Here is a 24,774-nt window from a genome sequence, read left to right on the forward strand (position 1 = left end):
CAGACAGGAATCATGTTTTACATATTTTAAGGTCGCATCGCAAGGTTTGTTATTGTCTGTTAAGATACTGTATTATAAGTACATGCCCACTTTATGATAATCACATGCAGTTTGGGGCATGTCACAGTTAAGTCAGCACACTGACATACTGACAGCTGTTGTTGCCTGTTGGGCTTGAGTTTGCCATGTTATGATTTTAGCATATTTTTATGCTAAATGCAGTACCTGTGAGGGTTTCTGGACAATATTTGTCATTGTTTTGTGTTATTAATTGATTTCCAATAATAAATATATACATACATTTGCATAAAGCAAACATATTTGCCCACTCCCACGTTGATAAGAATTTCTCTTTAAGGTACATTTTGAACAGATAAAAAATGTGCGATTAATTTGCGATTAATCACAATTAAATATTTTAATCGAATGAGAGCCCTAGTAAATAATGGTGCTTACATGAATAATCTGCTGCTATAAATTGTACTTATTGTAAATAGCAGTCTAGACTCCATATTGTACAATTACTGAAAACATGCATCATGTTTGACCTATTATAAGGCTGCAAAAGGTTTGTTTTGGGATATAATTGTACATAGATTTTGTAATCATATTTACATAATTACATAATTTACATTACTTATGTGGTTTCGCAGTGTGTCATACTGTATGTTTGACTGGTAATACTTTGAATACACGTCTTGCACCTCGAGGAATTTCAGTTTAAAAGAAGATTTAACCGTATTTAGTGATATCCTCCAGACATGTTTTCAGACATATATTGTATTTTCCATTAAAAAAAAACTTCAATTACGTTTGTGCAAGTTGTATACTGGACCATGATTGGCTTCCAAAGTAGTTGTGATGTCACAAATGATGCTTGTACATATATGCCTGAACTTCACAGAGACACTTTCCTCCTTCAACAGGTGAAAGTGAAAACAGTCCTCTGGTGTCAAACATTATTCTGCACAGTGAAGCAAAGCAACAAGAAGCAAAGAGTTAACAAATACTGTATCATATAAAAGTTTTAGGACTGTATATAGAGCCAAATTGTTTTCAAGCCAAAGTAGAAAACCACCTTTAGCTGCAGCAGGTTGAAGGCCGTGACACTGACATGACTTCGCAGCTGCACGACCCACAATGCTACTTGTTTTAAGATGCTCCTCCTCAAAACAAGAGACCAGCTGGACTCGAAAAGTCCGTGATTGGAAAGCAACTTCAAGTGTTTTCTCTTTAGCGGACCATCTTTTTCCTCAAAGACCAAAGTGTTCAAGCATCATCCATGTCAAGTGGCGGGACCCTGTCGCCCCGACAACTGGAAGGAAGCTATTTTGGGCTGTGGGCACTCTGCCACTCCTCTAGGAGCCGCGGCTTTAGGGTAGGTTTTTGAGAATGGCTCGGACGTGGCAAAAAACTGGCATGTAGTTGCAAAGGAGGTGTGTCCTGCTGCTACCAACACGCTTCCATTTAGGCCATTATTTTGTTATTTACCCACGAGCATGCAGGGGAAACATTAAACACTCGGCTACACAATGAAGTCGCCGAGAACGTTGAAAATATGAAATCGTTTGTGGTGTAAATTCGCCGTCGTAAACTGTTGATATTGAGGGCTGAAACATGTGAGAGAGGAAGAGTCATGTGACACCTCAGCGCTCTACGTGTTTCAAGACATTACTATCAATAAAGAATAGAGAAAATGGCAGATCAGGAAGGTTTTTCTTGTGCGTTTGAGGGCATTGATGAATTATCATTATTAAGCCTGAATAGATTCTCTTGTTTGTTGATATTATATGACACTGAGCCCAGAGGGGAAGTGTTTTCTTCCCTTTCCACTGGGAGGTCAGAGATGAGGATCAACCAGAGAGCAGCCCTGTGGAGTCGTCCATGTTTAGCTCAAGGACTCTTCAGCAGATACAACATGAGGACATGACCCCTTGACCCTGCAGGCGAAGTGTGCACTACCCACGACGTCATCTCTACATTCAATGTGTGCATATTCTCATCTCACAAACTTCTTGTATTCTAAACTTCAGCCAGAGTTCCTGATGTTAGTGTGCTTTAAGCTCTTGAGAGATCCCCTAACACCTCATTAGAAAGCCTGACTCACAAGTCAAAGCTATAATTGCATACCCTACACATCAATTACACTGTAATGTCACTGTTTATTTCTCCAAGTTGATGCGAGACCCAGCTCGGAGAATAGCTGCGAGCCAACTGTTTTATTCGTTCAGGCAGCTACGACTGGCAGAGAGAGGGGCAGGCTGAATCGACAGGCGAACAAAACACAGACGTCCCCAAGGTATTTGTTTACAACGAGCCACAACCTCCCCTGAGGTGGCACAAGGTACAAAACAAGAGGCACGACAAGTCAAGCAGAAATGGCGGTGATGCCTAATGGCTGCGGTGGCTAGTTTGAAGCCAACTGTGTGAAACAAATGTGAAAAGACAACATGATTTCTGGAGGTCAATTTCACAGCTCGTGTCTTACTGTAAAAGTGAAAACAAACTTTTTCTCTACGTCCCACTGCGACCGCCAGCAGATGTGGCTTTTAGTCAGGCACAGCTGTGGTGTTTGGTGTTCAGATGCAGAGCACCAAACTGACCTGAGAGCAGGTGTATCTCATTTATATTCCAGTTAAAGCAGGAAATTCATTCTTTTCTAGCAGTGGCTCTCTCACTGAGAAAAACTAAGCATTCAACTCTTATTTCCTGTGTTGACAGCCATCCTATAACTGCCTTAAGAGCTTTAATGATTTTGTTTTTACTTATTTTTTAAAGTATTTTTTGCCTTAATTTAATAGGATACAGGGAAGAGCTGAGAGGAAATGAGGGGACACAACAAACGTCCTTAACCGGACTCGAACCAGGGACGTTGCAGTTACATGGACAGCAACATAAACCACCAGGCCGCCCCAATTTTTACTCATTTTGAAACAGTAAGTCTTGTGAAAAACTACAAGTACCAAACAGGTTTTCCACTGTACTTACGGGTGCCATCGAAGCGCGTAGCGATGGTGTCCAGAAAGGTATTCTGTGGGGCCAGGAGGCCCTTCATCACTGGCATCTTGACCCAGATGTGGGACGGCCAACAGCTGGCTGGAGGTCACACCATCCCAGAGGCACAGCAGGTGGCTTCCAGGGGCTCTCAGCAGGTGACAGTCCAGCGCTGCCGGGGACACACATTTACAGTAAAAGCGGCCACCCTTCTCGGAGCGACGCCTCTCCCAAACACAATAGTGCAGTCTGGGAGGACTAAAATAGCTCCCTCCAACAATGCAGAGGTTCAGGTGTTGGTTTGTCTAGATGAGTAGAAATTAAGAGCAGCAATCACCAGCAGCTGCTCAGTCAGCAAGGAGCGATCAAGTCCAGGTGACGCTGAGATCCAAAGAGCTTCAGATCAGTCAGCCCAGCTGTTGCTTGTCTGCACCTTTCAGCCGGAGAGCTCATTCCAGCAGCAACGTGGAGCAAGTTATCCTTTAAGTCCGCTGCTTCTTCCATCTATAGGAGGACCGGGGAATCTGCGAGACAGAAATGACAGTGCATGTGTTCTTCTGCATGTGTCTACACCTTGCATCCCTCAGCTCAGCGCTCTGTCAAGATGCAGAGTAGTTGCATCTTCTCTCTCGCTCCTGCTCCCATCCACTCCTGTGATATCCTCTCCAGCCAATGAGATGCTGGCATCCTCTTTGGGGACCTGTTTTCATCTGTGGCGGGGGTATAGAGAGAGAGAGAGAGAGAGAGAGAGAGGGAGAGGGAGGGAGGAAGAGCGGAGGTGGAGGAAGGAGGGAGGGAGGGAGGATGCTTTTGGAGCAGCTGACAGCACCATTACACCCCATAGTGCTACTATCAGCACATGGCTTTTGTGTGCACGTCTGCAAATCAAGGAAAGATGGATTACCTGCATGTCGGTCAGTGCAGGCTATTGTATTCAGTTGGACTGTGTGCCATTGTGCCGTTTTGTCATGAATGACTCGAGGGACAGTGTGAAAGTGTGTGTGTGTGTGTGTGTGTGTGTGTGTGTGTGGAAGGGGAAGAAATATTCATATTTTCCTTACACATTTACTTTGCCAAGTGAAGGAACTGCATGAAGCCCTAAAAATACCACTCCTAGAGCATTGTTGTCTCAAACTTGTCTCTTCCGGATAGAGCTGGTCACTGTTGCCCTCCCAGCCCCTACAGTATCCTCATGAGAGAATTAAGGCTCTGGGATAAAAGCCGCTAAGAGCGGATTAAAAGGATAAGCCTGGAGATGTTTTTCATGAGAACTTGGTGCTAAACACACCAAAGGAAAGTCGCGTCTTAACTCACTTTGACCCAAGCAAACAACACAGCTTATAGCCGACGAGGGAAATGCCTCTAGATAGCGAAGCAACAGGAACAATTGTTCATCATGTTGTGTTCATTTTTAATGAATTTTGTCAACATTAATGAGGGGAAAGATGATCCTATTAATTTAATTAATGTAACCGTCATTAAATATTAATTATTGTAAACTACATGAAGAAACCTGATAGTCCTTTTCTTTGAATCAGTAAAGTATGGTCCATATGTTAATTGACAGCAGGCCAGCACAGGTTTAGATGTAATGCATTAACAGAATTTGTCCTTTTTAAAATGTTCGCAAGCTCTTTGCAGGTTGTTTTGGCAAATAGGCAGCGTTGATTCTGTTCATTTTAAAGTGGACAATAGGAGGTTTTCAGTAGGAGGAAGGTTTCTGAGTTTTACTGAATTATGAGGTGGAATCGTTTCTTTTTTGTCACTGTGATTTATGTGGAGCTTGAGGATGGATCCAACAATGGCGCTGAGGTTTTTATAGATCACCCAGCAGCTAGAATCTCTCCCAACAACAATATATCATTTTGGTTTTATACCTCTCAGCACCCTCAACTCCAAATTAGCATTACAGTCTAATTGTCTAATTGTTTTAGGAAGATGTAAACTAACCTACTTGTAACATCTTGGGTATGAAACTTGGATATTTTTAATCTTCCTGTGCCTGAAAAACAATAAAAAATAAATCAAATCTTCACAATATATCTCCAAGACCATGCTTCAAGTGCAGCTTTATGCAAATTAGGAGTCAAGTAAACAGAAAATGGATGAGAAGAGAAATAGAAATATACAAGTTTCTTGTGGGGGCGTCGGTAATCTGGGAAAAGTTGAGCAGATTCAGAAGCTGTGTGGGCGTTTCCTCAAGCCAGAAATGAAGTTTGTAATCTTTAGGGGGGAAAAATAAGTTTGGTTTTGATCTGTATTGACAGTCCCGGGAGCAACTGCGGATCTCTGAGATGAGAATAACCAGGTCAAGGATGAGGTGAGTGATAATGGCTGTTATTTAATACGGTGTGCATTAAGTTACTTGTTTTTTTGTCTCTGAGAGAAGGAGAAGACAATTTCCTGAGCGCATCATTGATATACTGTCAGTCAGAAAATGCTGGAGAGAAAAAGTGATTAAAAATGCACAATTAACCCGTCCAGCTGGCAGCTCAGGTGAGCTTCATTTGCAGGAAACGGAGGGAAAAAAAACACAACCAGTGAAAGTAAAAGACTGGCTCTCAGACTGTAAGAAAGTACTGTCCCCCCTCTCGGATCCTATTCTAGCCCTGGCAGCCCATCACTGCTATCTATTTTTAATGGCTTCTCGTTGGCCTTTCCTCTTGTAGTTCATCCATCTCTGCTTGTCGCTAATAAAGAGGCTAATCCATTAAACATGATCACTATCTACTGTTCTAATACGACACGGTGACGCACAGGCGGCCGGGTGAAATATTATCCCAACTACATTCCCCACAGTTCTCAGCTCTGCGGGCATTTAACCAGATTTTGTTTTTGAAGGGGATTTTACTCGATTTAAAATGGCTAAATACAAATTTGGATCAATCGTTTGTTATGGTTTTATTTACCATTTTAGACTTCAATGAAATTCCACAGCACTAATCCTGTTTTAAACTGTAAGATAGATAAGCTTTATAGCCGGCATCATTCACTCAACATGCAACATCTCCTCCCCCAATTAAATATATCCTCCTTCCCTCAGCAAACCCATTGAGAAATCACGCCTGTCATTCTCAAATCTCGGCTGTTTACATTGAATTAACTCGTGACTGAGCAGATGTGCTCGGAAGCTCTGTGTGTTTCTGTGTGTGTATGTGTGTGTGTGTAAATCCTCAAGGCACGTGAGGATGACAGACACACACCATCTCACTAAACACCAAACAGAGAAAGACGACAATCTGTCATGGATAAACAAAAACATGGAGAAAGCATGGATAAAAAAAAAAAACTGGAATCATTCACCATGCTGTCATTATATTGTAGCCTACTCTGGAACCACACTAATCAGTCACATACAAAAAAAAAATCACATGTGTTTGACAGCTTTTGTAAAATCAAAAGTTTCACAATTTCATTATTTTAACCAAAGTGTGTTACTCTTCGTCTGAAGTTGAAACATTAAAATCACCAAAGTAACATTCAGCTAACTCAAATAAAGGTGCTCTATACGATATCCAGAGCATTAATATAGCATCAAACAACTATTTGCTATGATATATAGTTATATATCTCTCTCTATATCTGTATAGAGAGAGATATATAAAGATGTAGAGGAGTAACGTCTACCTGAGCAGAGAATGAAGTCACTCTCCCTCTGTGTGTGTTGTAATCCGAGTTTCTCTGTGTTTTGTTGACATAGCCGGGCCGGCCGCGTGTGCCTTTTCGTGCATGTTCGTGCATGTGAGTGTGCCCCACTGGATAGCTCACGGCCACCGCTCTGCACTGCGCTCATACGGCGGTTACAGCTGATAACGCCGTCCCGACTAATGGCATCGTTGCAGAAGCATAGCACCCACCCTCCGGTTCCCCTCAGGTTAACACTGTTAGCTCTGTCAGCACTGTTGCTCTTGTTCGCACTGTTTGTGCTGTTAGCCTCGTTAGCTGCAAGCCGCCAGCTCAGCTGTCGCCATGTTGAGAGCCCTGTGGAGGCACTAGATATGTTCTGAATTTCGAATTTAGCACCTTTAAAGAGGACCTATTAAGCCTTTATGCTTTTTCCCTTTCCTTTAATAAGTTATATAGTTTTTTGTGCATGTCAAAAGTCTGCTAAGTTATAAAGCCCAAAGTCCACGACAAAGGGAGTTATTCTCCCCCACAGAAACACTGATCCTGAACTGCCTGAAACGCCTCGCTTGAAGTTACGCCTTTTCTTCCGTAACGTGGTGATGTCACCAAGTAACACATTCAGACAGACGGTGCAAAGAGGTGCTGCAGCACAGTAGGTATGAGAAAAATAAACTATTTTATTGAACATTAAAGCATGTAAACATGTTCTAGTAGAAACCCGAAATACATGTAAGCACCTGAAAATAAGCATAATAGGTCCTCATTAAATATGACGCTCCAACAAGTTAGCTTAGTTTAGGATAAAGACCGGAAACAGGGAGAAACAGCTGGCCTGGCTCAATCGAAAACAAATCTGCCAACCGCACCTCTAAAGCTCATTAATTAACATGTTATATATGGTTAGTTTAAGCTGTAGAAAAAGTGTAAAAACGGCAATATGCCATTTTACGGGCAGTTATGTGATGAACTATTTCTTGGTCTCCTCCACTGGTTGTTTTTACACTTCAGTTTTTGTACTGATTAAACATTAAAAATAACACAGAAATGACGTAGTAATTAGTTAGCTTTAAAGCAGATTTTGTTAACCAGCTGCTGTATGAGAAGATGACTTTCATATATTTAGGTAATGTTACTGTTAAACTGTTTGTAAAACCTCCAGAGAGGAAAACAACAACTAAACCTCTGTTCCCTCGAGTCACCTTCTCATGAAAATTACCCATTAGCTCTTCAGTGTATTTTTATTTGACTCCTGTTTTGGCCTGATCACACTATGAAGCCAAAATAAAATGCGAGCAGTGTCAAATCTCTGCTGAAATGGGACGTTACTATAAATATTAGCCCACTTTGTGAACGGAGAGACCTGCGGGAGAGAAGCGTGCCGTGCAACAACACATGAGAGTTAAGAGGGACATCTCTGACGTGGGCTTGTTTACTATAATGCAGGTCAAATCCATAAAATGAAATAATGATGCAGGAGCTACACAATTTTATAAGTCTCTACTCTCTCTAATCTGCCAGGAAAAATTACCTCTCAATTACATTTACACTTCAGAAATCTGTTATACTCTTATAAGTTTAATGTAATCTGATTTAGAATGAGATGAAGGCACTAACAGTCAGAGTTATGACCAAGAATCCACTGTTTTAGTTGAGACAATAAGATCTGTAGTAGACAGCATGAATAACAGCTACTGTGCAGGTCTTACATATATGACTATCCCCCCCTAGTGGTGACAATGAAGTCCTGGCACTGGTAACCGTCTGAAGAGAGGAGTAAATGCAGGCAGACACTTCAAGCCTACTGTTTTCTGACTGCTGTCATGTGGATCATTATGTACAGTCTACACTATAATGAAGCTTACCATTCATCTGCTCATCTGGTCTTCAAAGGCCCACTGGACCCAAAGTGAGCACAAACTGGGAGCTCACTCCAGGAAGCCACCGCTACGTTATCTGAATAATTTAAGAAAGAGAGCTTGCTGAAATTAAATAAAAATTCTGGAGATAAATGTCAGAAGTTAGTGGGGAAAAAATGATAAAATTGTATATACTTACATTTGCATCCAGTGTGTGACTGCTGTCTTAGGAGATACTAAAAGGGAAAACAGACAAAACATCTACTGCTTTTGCTGATTATGTTAAACTTTAATTGCACTTTTACTCGCTCACTTTGATTTTTACAGGAGATCACAATCTACACCAGAATTATGTTTCATAAATGTATTGTTCATAAATAAGAGGGTTTACTGTAGGATGATTTTCTCTGTTGCATTTGAGCCCCGCTCCATGATTTAGAGCATACAAGAGAGATTTATTTTTAGATATAACTCTTGCCAAATGTTGCTTTAATCTTCACAGGTGACTGCACTTATAGGACAATGTGGATGTGGCGTCGCCGCAACATTCAATAACACCAGATGGTATCATTTGAAAAGATAACCGCCAAGGCCGTTTCCATAAGTGAAAAATAATGCGTGTATCCGACCCGTGATTTGGATCCGCTCCAAAATGTAATGGGTTCTTCCGTGACCCATGCTACACCCGTCCACCAAGTTTCATGAAAATCGGGCGTGTAGATTTCCCATTATCCTGCTGAGAAAACCAACAAACAAACCGAAAATATAACCTCCTTGGTGGAGGTAAAAATGTGCATCAATGCAAACAGCATCTTTACAAACAGCATCATTTAAAAGCTCTGGTACTACTGATAAGGCAACTAAATGAAACCCTGGTTAGATTCATTTATGTAGCCATTGATGAGATCCCGAAACATTTCATTTCAACTACGGTAACAGTTTAACGCTTCACTTCTATATTTATAAATATGATCGAGGAAGTAAATCAGTCAAATGAACGTTTTAATTGTCAAATTAAATAATGTTGTGTTTTTTGTGTTTAAGAGTTCCCAAAGGCACAATTAATCAACTCATTCATGAGCAGTTGATAAAAAAAAAACATTTCATTCAGTCAGCGCTCACCACAGTCAGAGTCCACAAGCTTTGTCTCTTTCTCCACAACAACGGGAGGTTTCAGGAGACGGTTTTTCCCAAGAGGAAGTCAGTGTATTCTTTCCTGCGCAGTACTCTGTGCATTTTGAAGGTGTTGGGCGAGGTGTTCAAGAAGGCCATCATCTGTTTGCGGAGCTCCTTGAATGCACCCTTCGCCATCAGCTGCACCCTCATCGGTCCGATGCTGCCTTTGATACGGAAAGACTTGTAGACGGCCGAGTCCTGCTGGAGACAGATGTCCAACTGGAGGGAAAAGAGAGGAGGAGGCGCCGCTCAGAGGAAGAGAATAAAGATCAATTTCAGGATAAAGCAAAAAAAAAAACATGCCATTTGTCTTACCTTGTATCGTTGTTCCTCTGTGAGGTTTCTCACACCTTTCAGCTCGATAAAGACCTGGTAATGAGGATCTGAAACGCCTGCCGAATCTCCTACAACACCACAGTAAAGTAAGATTCATTATAGTGCAAACTGAACCTGAATAACCACTCAGAAGACTCAGATCCAAAATTCTGCAGTGACTGAGGGGTATAAGGCAAGACGTCTGACCCATGATGCCGCTCTCAGCACAGCAGTAGTCGACCAGCTGGGCTCCCGGCCACTGAGCAACAGCTTTCTTCAGAGCATCGAGGAACAACGCCTCGGACACTTTCTCTCCTCTAACGCTTAACATCTGACCCCGTCTGACAGAAGATGAGAACATACTTTGCTGTGTTACATATTTTAAAAATCTACATGAGCATGACATAATATGCAATATGTGAACTAAATGTACCTGTACTGAAACTCAACAACGGGACACTGGTTATGGAATCCAACTACTCTCACAATGTCTCCAACGCGATATCTGTAACACAGCAAAAAAACAGCGTTATTTATGCAGCTGTCCAACACAACTAATGCTTGTGAAATACCTGGGATTAAACCCGGTGCGTATTGCAGTTCTGAGCATCCTTCAGTTTTAATTGCATGTCAGATTGTCTAACAGAGTCTGAGCACGAATCTTGATATCACATAGCATTATTAGACTTGAGATAACGCTCATTCCATCTTGATAGAGTGCAGTCAAGTGAAGCCACATCGAAACAATGACACAAAGCAATTACTGAATATAATTTCTCAATTTTGTAGCCTATAATTTGACAAATGGGGAGTTAATTGAACTAAAAAAAAAAAAAAACGTGTCCATATTTCAGGTATTTACCCCCTAAAAACCTAATAAACATACAATTATCTGCATTGAAACACCAAATCCCGCAAGAACACTCACTGTCTTAATCATTTCATTCATCATTTGATCATTTTTGGTTGTAAATGAAATCCGACCTGAAGAGTCCTGAAGCGTTTGTGACGACGAGCTCATAGTTTTGTCCCTCTTTCACCTCCTCCATCAGCAGGGTGTGAGGCGTCTCCTCCTCCAGGCTGCTCTCTGGCAGGAACTCGCAGAACATCGAACGAGGACACAGCAGGTAGCGTCTGTTCGGCTCCTGAGGCCACAGGTTCACCCCTATTAGACCTGAAGGGGCCCATACATATACATACAATTAGAGCTAATACTAGCTCATAAAACCATAGATGCCTATGTATTTATATATATATTTCACAGGGAATGTGCAATATTTGACTTGTTTTTCCACTGTGTCTTGGTGTACTACTGTTATGTCTTGTTGGCTATGTATTGTTCTAAGCTGATTGCAGCTGTGTGCAGCACTATTGCCCAAGAAAGATTTCCCTTTAGGACAATAAAGTATATCGTATCTCTTATTATTCTAAAACTTCATTAAATCAGTTTTTTTAGCTCAGTAATCTCCCACATTATGTTAGGGTAAATACTGTATATTGATTTAGAGATTGTCACTGCTGCCACTTTTCTTGAACAAGAGCTAAATCTTGTCTGCTTCATCCAATATTTTAAGGGGCATAAATTCATATAAAAAGACTTTATCCACAATACAACATAGATAATAACGCTAGATCACACACGCACACAGATCAGTCACTTTAACTGCCTGATCATCATCATCATCCCTTGATTGGTCAGAAATGGTCATATGAAAGAGGGAACAAATCTACATACATTTACATGAAGAATGAAAAAAACCTATCACTATAAGGGTGCTTTCACACTTAACCTGTTTTGTTCAGTTAAAGCCAACTCAGGTCTGTTTGCCTGGTTAGTACGGTTTGTTTCAGGCTCGTGGGAAAGCTGTCAATCGAACCCTGGTGCGGACCAAACAACCAAACCGGGAACGCTTGAAAAGTACGGTTCGTTTGGGCTCGAGTGAAAGCTTCCAAGCGGACTCTGGTGCGACTCATTTGTGATGTGAAAGCAAACAAATCAATTGCAAGATTTTATGGTGGCAGATATGTGATTTTAGCATGATTTCAAAAGATAAACTACTAATAAATCCACCTGCTGATCGTGAAATCATCATCAAAAGAACATAAATAGACACATCAGAAGCATTAAAGTGCTGCATAAACTTCTGTCAGTCACCAGGATTTGATTTGATCACCACGTTCTGCATAGATGAGTTTCTTATTAACAGGACTTTTGGCCACTCAAACCACCAGAACTTTTAGAGCAGTAGTTTCTCTTGGCTGGGATCAGGTTCCTACCTTCAGTGGCAGCGTAGAAAGGCGAATAGAAAGGCACTCCCTGGCAGTAGTTCTCCCTCAACATTTCCCCGTAGATCTGATTGGAGCCTGAGTCCACTGCCAGCACCAGGTGGAGGTGAGGCCACAGCCGCTTGGCGATCCCACGGAAGCCGTCCTGGAAGTGGGCCCGGAGCTGAGCGGCCCTCTGTGGGTCCGGCTTCATCAGAGCCTCGAGCCTGGACCTCACTTTGGGCTCCAGAGCCAGAGCGCCGCTGACCTTCCCTTGTTCAATGTCGTCAACGAGCTCCCGCCAGCGATCCTGTGGGGAGAGGAGATGGGATAGAAATTACTTCTCTAATCCTTCCTCCATCAAACAAATTACCTGAGCTTTTCATTCAGTCAGCGGGAGCCTGACACCTGACTCAAGATTTCATCCCACTTAACTAGAAAATGTCCCAGTGGGACTCAAACCAGGCATGCATGAAGCACTCAAGGCAGGGTCTGAAATTAACTTTTTTCACTTCCTGCCACTGTGGCAGGCAAGTCTTTTTTTTTTGTCTGCCACTCAGAAAGTTTATCTGCCACTTTTGAAATCTACGTTGTTGAGCGCTTTTTATCTCTCCGGTGTGGCTCCGGTCCCAAACAAACTGAAACATGATACAGCGTGCGTATACGTCATTATGCGTGCGTAACCGTATTTTTTAAAATGATTTCATAGATACGACAGTCATGGAACGATATACCGGTATTAACGATAACTGTGATATTTAAAAATGAAATGCAGTATTTATATCATATCATATATGATAATATTGTTAAAATAATCCAGCACCTCTTGAACCAGTATATATACAATTATGGTTACAGACTCCACCTCCTTATACTTGTATTGTGAGTGTAATTAATTTGCCAAAAAAGAGACAAAACGCACAATAAACAAAGTTAAAGATGATTTTGACTGATAACATTATTTGTTTTTGTTTTATTTTTTAATTTTCTATAAATAACGCGGTAATATCGTGAATTCCAAAAATCGAATATTGTGACAGCCCTACGTGGAGCTTTCCTTTTTTTTGGGTTCCTTTTCATTTTCAGCAACATTTTTCATATTTTTCTGCTTTTTATTATTCCATTATCTGTATAATAAATCATGACTTGAGCTGTGCTCTACCTGTAAAGCACTGAAAGCATAGAAGACTGTGGAAGCAAAGTTGGACTCCAGTGTTCCTACGGTGGGATCTTTGAGAGCAAACAGGAGATGCAGGTAGAGGGTGTCCTTCTCACTGGGAACCTGAAAGGGAGAACAGAGGACAGTACAATCCTTTAAAAACTGTTCAAATTTGAAAATAATTAATACATTTTTCACAAAATAGAGGGGAAACTGATCATCTTGTAAATTGTACCTCAAAGGCGGGTGCTGGGGTGGTGTAGAGGTTGAGCATATGGCGGGAGGAGGCTGGCGTGGAGGAGTTTGGTCCGATGGGAATACCGGCCTCAGACTGGCGAAATGTAGGCGAGTAGAAGAACTTAGTGGTGCGCTGAAGGCTGTCGGTCGTAGGAAATGCTCTTCCCATGGCATCCAAACACACGGTCACTCCCTGGTGGAAACACATGAATAAATATTGTAGTTTCATATGCACAACAACGCAGCATAGAATCCAGCTGGGGCAACACATCATCATCATCACACCTGCAGGAAGAACTCAGTGCTGGTGTCCTTGGTGCTGAGCAGCATGGCGCTGGCTCCCGAAGTCCCCGAGGTCATGGCCAGGATCAGCGGCTTCTCAGCGATGATCACCTTCTCCTCTCCCGCCGCGATGCGTCTGATGAGCTCGCGGTAGTGCTCGTACGTGGTGATGGGGTGACACGCCCGGAAGCCATCGCTGTCTGGAAAATAACAGGCAGTTTTAAGGTTTCTGTTTGCGAGTTAAAACTGTCTTTATGTGGCTCCGGAGCCACATGTGCTCTTTAGCTCCTCTCCAGTGGCTCCTTGTGGATTTTCAAAAATATAAATGAATAACTGTTTTTTGTTTACATTTTCATTTTTATAGGTCTATGGTACGACGGTACGACGAAGTATTAGGGCCACATTGAGGGAAAAAAATGTATCTGAGATTTCGAGAATAAAGTCACAAGTTTATGGGAAAAAAAGTTGTAATATTATGAGACTAAAGTCATAAGTTTAAGAGAAAAAGTCGTTGTATTATGAGAATAAAGTCAATATTATAAAGTAGTAATTTCACGTGTTATTTTCTTTTTTTCTCGTAAAGTTATGACTTTATTCTCATTATATTACGACTTTCTTCTTGTAAAGTTATGACTTTATTCTCATTATATTACGACTTTCTTCTTGTAAAGTTATGACTTTATTCTTGTAATATCACGACTTTTTTTCTCATAATATTATGACTTTATTCTCATTATATTACGACTTTCTTCTCGTAAAGTTATGACTTTATTCTCATAATATTACGACTTTTTTCTCGTAATATTATGACTTTATTCTCATTATATTACGACTTTCTTCTCGTAAAGTTATGACTTTATTCTCGAAATATTACGACTTTTTTTTCTCATAATATGACTTTATTCTCATAATATTACGACTTTATTCTCATATTATGACTTTATTCTCATAATATTACGACTTTTTTCTTGTAATATTATGACTTTATTCTCATTATATTACGACTTTCTTCTCGTGAAGTTATGCCTTTATTCTCATAATATTACGATTTTCTTCTCGTAATATTACAACTTTATTCTGTAAATCTCAGATGTTTTTTCCCTCAATGTGGCCCTAATACTCTGTAGTACATTGCACTTTGTCCCTCACTGCATTAGACTTATATACTATATACTTAGACTGTAAACTGTGTTACCTTCATCACAATGCTCAAATGTTTTGCGGCTCCATACAGATTTTTTTTTTTATTTTGCCTAAAATGGCTCTTTTGATAGTAAAGGTTGCAGACCCCTGCTATAGGCTCTGACTATATATACAAACAATACATAAGGTTACATCACAGCCAGCCAGAGGACAAATCAGTGTGTCAGAGGAGGTATTACAACACGTGCTGTTTGTTGTCCTGCAAAAATAGTTTGACTTGAAAATTACAAACACCACAAACACAAATCTGCTCATTCTTTTCCTTACCTTTAATTGAGTTGAAGTCATACTGTCTTCCATAACATGTGTTTGCGTTTTTGCGCAGGCGCTTCAGCAGAGTCTCCTCCTGGACCTGCTTCACATTGAGAGTATCTGCTTCCAGTTTCTTCCTCTGCCTCCTGCCCAGCCAGCCCACACCCTTCACGGCCAAGTACTGGCCGAGCAGAGAGCTCAGCGTCCGGCTGTCACCTTTCATCTTGGAGCTGATGTCCCTCCAGAGGACCGCCATCCCGGCCAGAGAGAACACACCGGCAACACTGCCGCATACACCCGGCAGAGAGGGCAGCGGCATGGCTGTGTGGAGACAAGGACCGGAGTTACACAAGAAGACACATGTAAGAGACAGCTGAGCCACGTGGGGGCGCTGTTGGACAACATTACACCTTTACCTGGTCTCAGGTAGCCATACAATTTGTGGAGGTATAGTATCAAGAGAACCCAAGCTACACTATTCATTATATAAAAGTGTAAATTGTTAATTTTTTTCAAACAATTTTATTTATTTTTTTTATTTTTATTTATTTATTTGCACATATATGTATGTTACACTAATTTTCTCCAAAACAATTTAATGTATTTGCACATATATGTATGTATGCTACACTATTCATTATATAAAAGTGTATATTGTTAATTTTTTTCAAACAATTTTATTTATTTATTTTTATTTGTATTTATTTATTTGCACATATATGCATGTTACACTAACCAATTTTATTTATTTATTTTTATTTATTTATTTGTACATATATGTATGTTACACTAAACAATTTTATTTATTTATTTATTTGCACATATGTGTATGTATGCTACACTATTCATAAAAGTGTAAATTGTTCATTTTTTTCAAACAATTTTATTTATTTATTTGTATTTATTTATTTGCACATTTATGTATGTATGCTAGACTATTCATTATATAAAAGTGTAAAATTGTTAATTTTGTTTTCAAATAATTTTATATATATTTTTTGGACATATATATATATGTATGTATGCTACACTATTCATTATATAAAAATGTAAATTGTTAATTTTTTTCAAACAATTGTATTTATTTATTTATTTTTATTTATTTGCACATATGTATGTATGTATGTATGCTACACTATTCGTTATATAAAAGTGTAAATTGTTAATTTTTTTCAAACAATTGTATTTATTTATTTATTTTTATTTATTTGCACATATGTATGTATGTATGTATGCTACACTATTCATTTCATTATATAAAAGCGTTACCTGGTCTGAGGTAGCCATACAGAATAGAATAGAATAGAATAGAAAGCTTTATCGTCATTGTATTAAATACAACAAGATTCACTAGTTGCCACTTCTGGTCAGTGCTTTAAAACAAATACTTGACAAAACTAAACGAGGCAGATAAAACATATAACAGGTAAAACACACACACAGTTATAAAGCAAATAAAACAGGTAAAGTAGATGTAATAAATAAATATGAACAATAGTGTCACACTAGAAGTATAAAATATAAAAAATAGATGTAATGTAAACAGAGGTAATTGCACTTGTACACACAATCTGTGGATGTACAGTATAAAGAGAACCACAGCTAGCTACCTCTTCACCCTTGAGTGCTATTCATTATATAAAAGTGTAAATTGTACATTTTTTTTTAATCAATTTTATTTATTTATTTATTTGCACATATATAAAACTGCACAAAATCCAGTCATCCTGGTGTTTAATGTGCATCCCAGCTAGAAGTGCAATGGTCCAGCATTAATACTTTCACACAAGGCAACAATTATCTAATTTAGGCCTGGATTATTAAGCCTTTTTTTTCACATGGGATGAGTCATGGAATAATATAAGGTTAATAAACAAGAAACATTTATGAAACTTCTTAGTTTGCTGATGATAGTGACTTCACAGTTTTATTACAAATAAAATGTTTTTTCCAATTTAATTTTTCATCAACTAAAATGCCTAAAAAATGAGTGAGAGACTTTAGACCTTTCTTTTCCATCTATAATCCCTACCAGCCCTCCTGTTACTGGAGTGAAGCTGAATGTTTCATCACTTCTAGCTAACTGACGTTATAATCAACCTAACTTACCCAGATTGTGTCCAATTATGGCAGCAAGGGCGACAGCAAACGATAAAACCGCAACGTGAACCCAAGAGAGAGACATTTCCAGTAAACAATATAACCTAAATCAACTTTTTGCTTTTGCATCCGTTTCCCAGCTACTTCCGTGTTTGGGTCAGAGCCTGCCACGCTGATTGGCTGACTACAGGATGACGTATAGTCTGTCTGATTTATACACACACGCACACACACACATGCACTCCAGACAACAAACACAAAACAAAGCTTTTTATGGAGGAAAGTTGGCTCAAATTGAGCTGTTTTTATCATTTTCAGCAAATCCCAAATACATGAAATTAAATGGAAAGATAGAAAACCCAATTTCACCCACTTTCTTAATGATATTCAACTACATTCCAAATCTTTAAAAGTCCCATATTATAAAAAGGATAAGATAAAATAAGATAAGATATTTCTTTATTAGTCCCACAGTGGGGAAGTTTGCAGTGTACAGAAAACAAGATGCATCAGCTAACACAGTAAAAAAAAGAGCTAAACAGTGTAACAAAATATGAACCCTTTAAATAGAAGGAAGTATAAAAATAGGAGCAGTATATACAGTATTGACAATAAGCAGACTATTAACAAAATTGCACAAGTGGAAAATGATATTGCACAGTGAGAATGAAATGAAATTCCACCTGAAAATATCAGGCTATTGTCAGTTTTTGGTGTGTAAGTGTAATATAAGTGGTCTACTGGGAGCAGTGCTGGTTGTGGAGTCTGACAGCTGCAGGGAGGAAGGACCTGCGATAGCGCTCCTTCACACACTTTGGGTGGAGCAGCCTGTCGCTGAAGGAGCTCTCCAGTGCTGAGATGGTGTCCTGCATGGGGTGGGAGTCATTCTCCATCATGGATGACAGCTTAGCCATCATCCTCCTCTCTCCCACCACCTCCACTGTGTCGAGGGGGCATCCCAGGACAGAGCTGGCCTTCCTGATCAGTCTGTCTAGTCTCTTCCTCTCCGCAGCCGAGATGCGGCTGCCCCAGCAGACCACTCCATAAAAAATGGCTGATGCCCTCACAGTGTCATAAAAGGTCTTCAGGACTCCAAAAGACCTTAGTCCCCTGAGAAGGTAGAGTCTGCTCTGGCCTTTCCTGTTACTATATACTATATACTGTTACTATATATTATATACTGTTACTGTACTTTAAAAAAACAAAACCCACTATTGTGTCCAAAGTCAAGAACTGACTTTCACACTTAATCAAAACCGTATTAAATTTTAAAGCTTATTTACATATTTTATATAATTTTCAATGTTTTTTTAATACACAATTATGCATCTATATAGCTGCTGAATAATGTCTGTATGTTTGTAAATACAGTATACAGTTCAATAAAGAAAGAAAGACAAAGAAAATTGTTCATGTGTACATATTACACCAGATTGGGATTTGACATCTGTAAATTAATATGATTAATAATTCTTATTATTATTAAAACAAAACATAACTCAACTAATACAATATGATGTATTATTATGGATTAAGCTACCCAGCAGAATATAATGTAGTTCAAATGAGCTCCACCTTTACCAGCTGCAACATTAAAGTGAGTAACACATTAATGCAATATCTATAATCCAGTGACATTGTATATTATTCTGTAATGGGCCATTCTGCAAAATAAGTACTTTTAGTTTTGGTACTTTAAGTATATGTTGATGCTGATATTTTTACAGTGTAGTATTATTAGTACTTTTTTCTGCCCCCAAGGATCTGAATACTTCCTCCATCACTCATTTGAAAAGCAATGTGAGCATCAGAGCAGTAACATTATTTGTGAATCTCGTCCTGAGCTTGTAACGAGTCCCTCTTGCCTCTGGCTGCACATCAGTCCACAGAAACCCCTTCATCAGCTCTCCTCCTCCTCAGAACCTGCACGAAGATCAGAGAAAACACACTGGCACCTCTGATGTCGGGCTGTGGTGGAAATTTTCAATCAGAGAGATGCTGCTCACCTGTTTCATTTCCACGGTGACAGCTGATAACAAAAGAAAATGATGCACACGAAATAATGAACACTTGATTGAGCTTATTTTATATATGTCGTTTTTTTGTTTTTTTTTACTAACCTGTCCAATAGGAAGAGGGTAACACCAAAGGTCCATCGACAGACAGCTCAGCCAGCCAAGACAGCTCAGCAGGGTTGTCGACAAATAACTCCTCTGGCTCGTCCACATAAAGCTCAAACTCTGCCGCAGTCAACATAAACAGAAATGCTCAATGTATTCTACTGATTTCCAGCCAAAAATACCACAAGCAGAATATATTACAGTAGTTAATAAAACTTTTCAAGTCTTGATTTGCCCTATTAGCTTGTACACTTTCTTGTGGATTTTTTTACAAAACTTAAAGAGGACCTATTATGCTTTTTCCCCTTTTTCTTTAGTGTGTTATACAGTTTTTTGTGCAGGTAAAATGTCTGCAAAGTTACAAAGCCCAAAGTCCACGCCAAAGGGAGTTACTCTCCCCCACAGAAACACTGCTCCTGAACTGCCTGAAACACCTTGCTTGAAGTGCAGCCTTTTCTTCTGTGACGTGGTGATGTCACCAAGTAATACATTTGCATAATACCTGCGTGGACCATGCAGTGGGCCAGCTGACCAATCAAACAGAGCAGTTCCGACAGAGGGTGAAAAGAGGTGCTGCAGCACAGCCGGTACGAGAAAAGTAAAGCGTTTTTTGTACATTAAAGCATGTAAACATGTTCTAATAGAAACCCAAAATACAAGTACGCACCTAAAAATAAGCATAATAGCTCCTCTTTAAGGGCTATTGTTCCCTGTACTGCAAGTCTTGTATATTTATTTTCATTAACATTTATTGTGAAAATGACAGCAGACCTGTGACTTTATCTTCCTCCCCATCTTCTTTGGACCAGGCTGCGGCTGTTTCGTCTGCAACACTGCAGTCGGACATGGAGGATGTGAGGCTGTTGGTCTGGAGTCTGTTTGCTAAGCGTGTTGTGTCACAGATGTAGGCCTCTTTGTAAAACTGACTGGCTGCAGAGAGACGGAGAAAAAGAAAAAGAGTGAGACACTGGTTTAAAAGTCCCATATTTGTTTTTCATGATGTGGTTTTCAAAATGCTCTGGCTGCAGATGAGAATAATAGACTTCATGAGGTTTTACCAGTGATATAGTTTGGTTAAAAAGTATATTTATTGAATCATAGTGAAGAATCAGGAACCAGTCAAGACAAAGTCCAGTTGTGATGAGTTTGAACAGAAATAGCGATGACAAAGCAATGGATTTCTGACCCTGCATGTCTTCCAGCTGCTGGATGTAGCTGACTGCACCTCTAGTGCTGATGTGGAGCCGGTGACTGTCACTGAGGTGCTTCAGGATGTGTTTGGAGTGGAAGGCTGAAGGAGTGTAATACACCAGCTTAGAGAGGCACAGAGAGCCCACGGCAGCGACTTCAAACCTGCTGCCCTGGAGAGCAAGAGAGAGAGAGGTACAGTAATCCAATGCAATATGCAAGTTTATTTGAATACATGCACGCTCAGGTGTGCATGTAGGACCAACCTGGAAAGTGAGGCGGTCAATATTGGTCCAGGAGAAATCATACAATAGACACAGCTTCCCTTCCACCTCCTTAAGAAAAGTTGATTAAGAAAGAGGGTTTATTTACATCTACAAGTCAAACCCTTTGAGAATGAATGTGTATATGCAAAAATCAATTCCCAAACAGACCCACCTGATAAATATGAACTCCTTTCAATGCCACACTTAGAAGGATTGAACCTCTCAGCTCTTTTTTCTCCTGCACATGAAATAACAGACAAAGAACTTTGAAATAATAAACATGAGCTCATATAGCAGCTGATGTTGCAGGACAGTTTCCTCAGTTAAATTATCTCATAAACAGCCATTTTCTGACTGTCTACGTCATTAGAGTTACAGTATTCTTGTGGTTTTCTTTGGTTAATGCTGTGCAGTCCGACCTGTCTCATCCTGTAGAAGGTGACCGGTCCATCCTGCAGGTTGCCGGCCTCTTTTATAAACTGCAGGACGGCTTGGCTACGTGTCACACCTCTCAGCTCGACGTGTAACACCGGGCAGTGCTGGAGCAGGAAGTCTCGTCCACGCCGCTTTATCAGCTGAGGATATATCTCATGTTACACACATAAAAATGTCAGGTTAGGTCCAAATGGGCACACTTTTCATTTTTTTTTTACCCAAGAGGGGAAGTAATCTTCAGGAAGAAAGTAATGTCTGTGTTTTCTCTCTTCTCCCTCCTCTTCATCATCCCCCTCTGCTCTCTGCTCCAGATCTCCGACTTCAGCTTGGAGTGCAGAAGCTGCCAGCTGGAAGAACAAAGCTTCCTGATGGCGGCTCTGTGAATGCAGCACCTTCTGCCTCAGCTCAGCGTAGTAAAGCTGCTGCACTCTGCTGCTCCTTAAACAACCAAAAAGGACATCAAATAACAGAGGTTGTCTCTGTACATGGACGGATTACTGAACAGGCCTACTGGGCACTGAGTCTCTGTTTGAAGTTACTGCTAACATTTCTTGTTGGAAATTCACAAATGGACAACAAATGTCCACAAAGAGATGCAATACTACAAAAAAGAGACACAAAACTACCACAGAGATGTAAAATGACCAAAACGAGACACAAAATGACCAAAAGAGACACAAAACTACCACAGAGATGTAAAATGACCAAAACGAGACACAAAAAGACCACGAAGAGATGCAAAACAACCAAAAAGATGCAAAACGTCTACAGAGATGCAAAATGACCAAAAAGACAAGCAAAACGTCTACAAAGAGATGCAAAATTACCAAAAATAGATGCAAAACGACCACAGAGAGATGCAAAACAACCAAAGAGGGATGCAAAACAACCAAAAAGAGATGCAAAATCACTACAAATAGATGGAAAATGACCAAAAATATGTCTCCTTTGAATCTGTGTCTCTTGTTATGTAGGAAGAGTGGGGTCCCTTTACATGTCTGTGCCCAGGGGCCCATTGTCTCATAATCCGTCCATGTCTCTGTGTTGTTAGCATATATTCAAGAAAACATACATGACGTTAGTCCGCACAGTGGGGAGAACATTCATGGTTTGTTTGTATACTATGTGCAGACATGAATATTCTTCATAAAAACATGCCGATGGGACAACAACTTACAGTATCAGCCGCCCACTCTCGACGTAATGCTGCACTCTCAGAAACAGGATGAATGGGGCCTGGAAATAAATGTGGAATAAATATTTCAACAGAGTCAAAGAGAAATATTACTCACTTTGAATTCTGCATATTACCTCTACTACCTAGTTAATATTTATCACTGTTTGTAAGCAGTACTGTACTGTATGTAAAGCTTCTGAGAAAAAGGACTATAGAGTTTAAACTCACCATTAAAGATCCTCTGTTCCATCTTTTGCCAAAGTACTTGCTAATCTTTTTCTCCAAATCAAGAAAGAGGTATTCATTATCTGAGGGAAACAAAATGCACACTTTTAATTAACATAAAGAAAACAAGGTTGTTTGCAAACAGTTTATTTGTTCAGGGTTATTTTTAACTTCATTCATTTACCAGCAGCCTCCCTAAATGTCAGCATCCCACAATAAATGAATTCAAAACATTTTCTCTTGAACTCCCACACAGACACTAACTGACCTCTGAGAGCAGCCAGACCAAAGACTTGGAGTTCACTGACGCCGAGCTGCTTCAACACACTATTCAACACCATGTGGCCTCTGGCTCTCACCTAAAAAACACACACACACACATAACAAGAATGAGTGCATGAATGTGAGCTTTGGGTTCACTCTGATACAGTATTTTGGCTTTGTTATATCAGCATTTTGTTAATGATTGGGTATCAGGCAGTTGTTTGGTTGTTTGGTATATATTACGACTAAAATGTTCAACAATCTTCCCTTATTATGTTAATAATATACATATGCTAATATCATATAAATCCTTTATCATTTCTTTCTGTTCTCGCTTTTTGTACAGTTATGTTTACAGACTCTCTCTCCACCTCCCTACACTTGTATTTTGAGTGTAATTAATTTGCCAAAAAAGAGACAAAATGCACTATAAACAAAATTAAAGATGAATTTGACTGATAGCATTATTATTATTATTATTATTAATTTCTAAATGATAAGATATCGCGATAATATCATTCTTTTGGCAAAGATAATCACGTGGTGAAAATCTGATTTTTATCCAGCATTTAATTATTTTGGGATTAAATTATACTATTCAGTGAATTCAGTTTCAGAAGCTTTTCCAGTTTGAAGAAGTACACTTAACATATCCAAAATATATTAAAATGATCACATTTCAGTGTAGCCCCTGTGTAACACTGGCACATCAATGACAGCTGTTAATGTCAAATTAAATCTGGGGTCTATATATTTCTCCACTTCCAAGTGATGCAGTCAAAAATGACATTGAAGCCACTCACCCTGACAGTACAGTCCAGGTGCTGCTTGTTTGGTAGAAGGACGCACACGTGTCGTTCCTGCGTCGTCTTCATGGTCACAAAAGCTTCATTTGGTCTCAGGCCTCCATATATCCTCCTCCTGTCCTCCCACGTGCCAACCGAAGCAAGCCAACCTTCCTCCCTAACCTGACACCTAATGACTTCTCACTCTTGTTGATATTAAACAGAGAAAAGTCCTCACATTGCACATTACATTATCACAGATTCTTAATACAGAGATGTGTTTGTAGCATCTGTTTGGGCTTTGTCCGTTACTACAACATTCTTGTATGATATTTTCACGTAAAATATAATAAAAAAAAAAACTGAATATGAGGAATAAGAGGCTACAGGATGAAAACAAGAATGTGTGAAGTAAAAGCTGAGGCGTTGGGTGCTGCTTCATAACTTTTGACATTATTAAGAGTAATAGTGGACCTACAGTAAGAGTCTTGAAATGAAATACTAAGAAGTGGCTGCAAAAAACATGATCAGAACTGTCCAAAAATGTAGGGATATGATTAATAAAAATAAATAAATAAAAAGAAAAAAACAGATGTAAAGAAAAAACATACAAACTAAGAGGTAACCTTTTTGTATAAAGAATTCATGGATTAAACTATGTTAAATCAACTAGAAAAAAAATACAAATATTTTGTAATTACACATGATATGGATAATATAAAAAGTATATTAAAAAAAAAATCATACTGACATTGATACCAAATATTTACTGTCCCACCCGCCACCGAACCGAAAATAAATAAATTCATAAAAATACAGACAAGACACCATTGTTAATCTATCATTAA

At 39.5% G+C, this 24,774-nt stretch overlaps 3 protein-coding genes across 9 annotated transcripts in view; all 3 read right to left on the minus strand.

Annotated features, from left to right (window-relative positions):
- LOC119479901 (potassium voltage-gated channel subfamily H member 4-like) overlaps positions 1-3,722 on the minus strand; it is a 48,500-nt gene extending 44,778 nt beyond the window's left edge. For both annotated transcript variants that reach the window (XM_037755881.1, XM_037755880.1), the window contains exon 1: positions 2,989-3,722. In XM_037755881.1, the coding sequence (XP_037611809.1) occupies positions 2,989-3,064 (76 nt within the window). In that variant the 5' untranslated portion in view covers positions 3,065-3,722. The remainder of the gene's footprint in view (positions 1-2,988) is intronic.
- A 5,020-nt stretch (positions 3,723-8,742) lies between these two features.
- Positions 8,743-17,903, minus strand: ghdc (GH3 domain containing). Its single transcript, XM_037756050.1, has 11 exons — positions 17,476-17,903; positions 15,382-15,687; positions 13,915-14,111; positions 13,628-13,822; positions 13,396-13,515; positions 12,246-12,543; positions 10,953-11,142; positions 10,402-10,473; positions 10,176-10,309; positions 9,969-10,057; positions 8,743-9,872 (listed from the first exon to the last, which is right to left on the minus strand). The coding sequence occupies exons 1-11, from the start codon at positions 17,549-17,551 to the stop codon at positions 9,651-9,653; spliced, it is 1,899 nt and encodes a 632-aa protein (XP_037611978.1). The 5' UTR covers positions 17,552-17,903; the 3' UTR covers positions 8,743-9,650.
- Positions 17,904-18,329: 426 nt separating this feature from the next.
- LOC119479582 (FERM domain-containing protein 6-like) lies at positions 18,330-24,054 on the minus strand. Of its 6 annotated transcripts, none has more exons than XM_037755354.1 (12): positions 23,945-24,054; positions 23,146-23,236; positions 22,881-22,960; positions 22,653-22,711; positions 21,694-21,913; positions 21,460-21,615; positions 21,213-21,278; positions 21,041-21,109; positions 20,773-20,947; positions 20,358-20,516; positions 19,587-19,706; positions 18,330-19,495 (listed from the first exon to the last, which is right to left on the minus strand). In XM_037755354.1, exons 1-12 carry the CDS (start codon positions 24,014-24,016, stop codon positions 19,401-19,403), a joined length of 1,362 nt encoding a protein of 453 aa, XP_037611282.1. In that variant the 5' UTR covers positions 24,017-24,054; the 3' UTR covers positions 18,330-19,400. The 6 variants fall into 6 exon arrangements, 5 of the variants coding, with proteins under 5 accessions (XP_037611282.1, XP_037611280.1, XP_037611279.1 ...); XM_037755352.1 differs by having other exon boundaries at positions 18,330-19,389; positions 19,473-19,495; positions 20,773-21,109; XM_037755351.1 differs by having other exon boundaries at positions 20,773-21,109.
- Between the last annotated feature and the right edge of the window lie 720 nt (positions 24,055-24,774).

This window comes from Sebastes umbrosus, chromosome 20 (assembly GCF_015220745.1).
Source record: "Sebastes umbrosus isolate fSebUmb1 chromosome 20, fSebUmb1.pri, whole genome shotgun sequence".
In the NCBI taxonomy this organism is placed as follows: domain Eukaryota; kingdom Metazoa; phylum Chordata; class Actinopteri; order Perciformes; family Sebastidae; genus Sebastes; species Sebastes umbrosus.

Bases quoted from the DNA above. Each gene is read 5' to 3' on its own strand.
- ghdc (XM_037756050.1), bottom strand. From the start codon at position 17,551: ATGTCTCTCTCTTGGGTTCACGTTGCGGTTTTATCGTTTGCTGTCGCC. The intron at 13,823-13,914 runs GTGTGATGATGA...TGTTTCCACCAG, and splicing joins GCACTGAGTTCTTCCTGCAG to GGAGTGACCGTGTGTTTGGA. The intron at 9,873-9,968 runs GTAAGACAAATG...TTTTCCCTCCAG, and splicing joins CAGAGGAACAACGATACAAG to TTGGACATCTGTCTCCAGCA.
- LOC119479582 (XM_037755351.1), bottom strand. From the start codon at position 24,016: ATGAAGACGACGCAGGAACGACACGTGTGCGTCCTTCTACCAAACAAG. The intron at 23,237-23,944 runs GTGAGTGGCTTC...TGTGTTTTTTAG, and splicing joins ACCTGGACTGTACTGTCAGG to GTGAGAGCCAGAGGCCACAT. The intron at 20,517-20,772 runs GTCAGAAATCCA...GTCTCTCTGCAG, and splicing joins GCAGCTGGAAGACATGCAGG to CCAGTCAGTTTTACAAAGAG.